This window comes from Physeter macrocephalus, unplaced genomic scaffold, assembly GCF_002837175.3.
Source record: "Physeter macrocephalus isolate SW-GA unplaced genomic scaffold, ASM283717v5 random_11533, whole genome shotgun sequence".
Lineage (NCBI taxonomy): Eukaryota > Metazoa > Chordata > Mammalia > Artiodactyla > Physeteridae > Physeter > Physeter macrocephalus.
The window spans coordinates 702-2,042 of record NW_021156818.1 but is presented as its reverse complement, the minus strand read 5'-3'; the positions used below and the strand labels follow the sequence as shown (position 1 = coordinate 2,042).

General features: G+C 66.6%; 1 protein-coding gene across 1 annotated transcript; it reads right to left on the bottom strand.

Annotated features, from left to right (window-relative positions):
* Positions 1-280: 280 nt before the first annotated feature.
* LOC112063314 (phosphoethanolamine/phosphocholine phosphatase-like) lies at positions 281-1,050 on the bottom strand (the record flags this gene model as incomplete). Its single annotated transcript, XM_055083713.1, is given in 2 exon segments — positions 281-936; positions 939-1,050. Coding segments are annotated over 2 exon segments (768 nt in total), but the record flags the coding sequence as incomplete, so codon positions are not given.
* Between the last annotated feature and the right edge of the window lie 291 nt (positions 1,051-1,341).

Genomic DNA, 1,341 nt, shown 5'->3' with positions numbered 1-1,341 from the left:
ACTGCTGCCTGCTCAGATATGCGCGCCACCCGGGTGGGGCCAAACTCCGGAATTCGCGTGCAGTGGGACTGGGGGAGGCAGCCGAGCTGGGTTAACGGCACAGACAGGGACAGCAAATGGACCAGACCCCAAAGGGACCAACCTGGGACTCCGGGAAATCCCGGAGGGTGTACCGAAACGAAAGGGAAAGGGAGTAATAAAACCAGCTTTCTCTTTCCCGACCCCCACTGCCCCACCCCCTCCCCGCCCGGGTGCCCCCTGCAGGCCACGTCCTCGGCACGTCCTCAGCACCTGTTGCAGGTGGAGGCGCACTTCGGTGGCGGTTTCCCAGGGCACCACCCCGGCGCGGAAGGAGCTGGCCTCGGCCTTCTGCGCCTCCTGCATAAGGCGGGGCACGGGGTAGCGGCGGCGCGGGAAGGCCACGTCGCCGCCTGCCAGCAGCCCCATGGGGCAGATGTCGTTGGCGCCGTCGCTCACGTAGAAAAGGCGCTCGAAGTGCACGCCGTCGTGGGCCCGCTCGCGCGGGTAGTCGCTGAGCACCTTGTGCTTGCACATGTCGGCGGGGCAGCGAGCGCAGCTGGGCGCGTGGAAGGGCCGCAGCGCCAGCAGCCCCCAAGGGTCGGGCCCCGACGGGTTGCTGAAGATGCGGCGGAACAGGCCGTGGTGGCCGGCGGCGCGCAGCGCACTCTCCACGCCAAAGGTGTTGGCGTCTGAGATGAGAATAACCTCAAAGCAGGCGCCCTGCTTGGCCACAAACTGCAGCAGCTCGCCCATGCCGGGCGACAGGGGGATGGCCTCACAGATGGCGCGCGGGTCCCGCGGCCGCACGCCCTGCTCGCCCCGGTACTGGAAGACGCGCTGCATGTACTCGTTGTAGAAGCCCTCGCGCCAGGTGGCACGCGGGCTCTCAGGCAGCCGCTGGCCCGCCGCGGCGCGCGCACGACGGAGTCGTCGCTGGTTTCGTCCACGATGGTCTCGTCAAAGTCGAAGGTCAGGAGGAAGCGCGGCGCGCCCGGCGCAGCCATCCCGCTGTCCTCTACCAGCTTTGTCCTGAGCGATCAAATCCTTTTGCGTCACCAAAAAGAGTCCCTCAGAGTAAAGGGGGACAGGACCCCTGCGCTTCTCCTGCAGGGTGGGGAGCGGCGGCTGCCGAGGTCTGTCCCGGCTGAGTTTGGAGTGTAAAGAGTGGGGAGAGGGCCTAGCTGAGGTATCTGGGCGCAGGATGGAGCAAGGGGTGCTCACGGGAATTGGAGGGGACGCTGTGTCTTATCCATCCCCGGATTTCTGGCTCCAGCTCTCACGAGTCCCTCCAGACCAGAGGGTCCGTGAACGATGTGCATC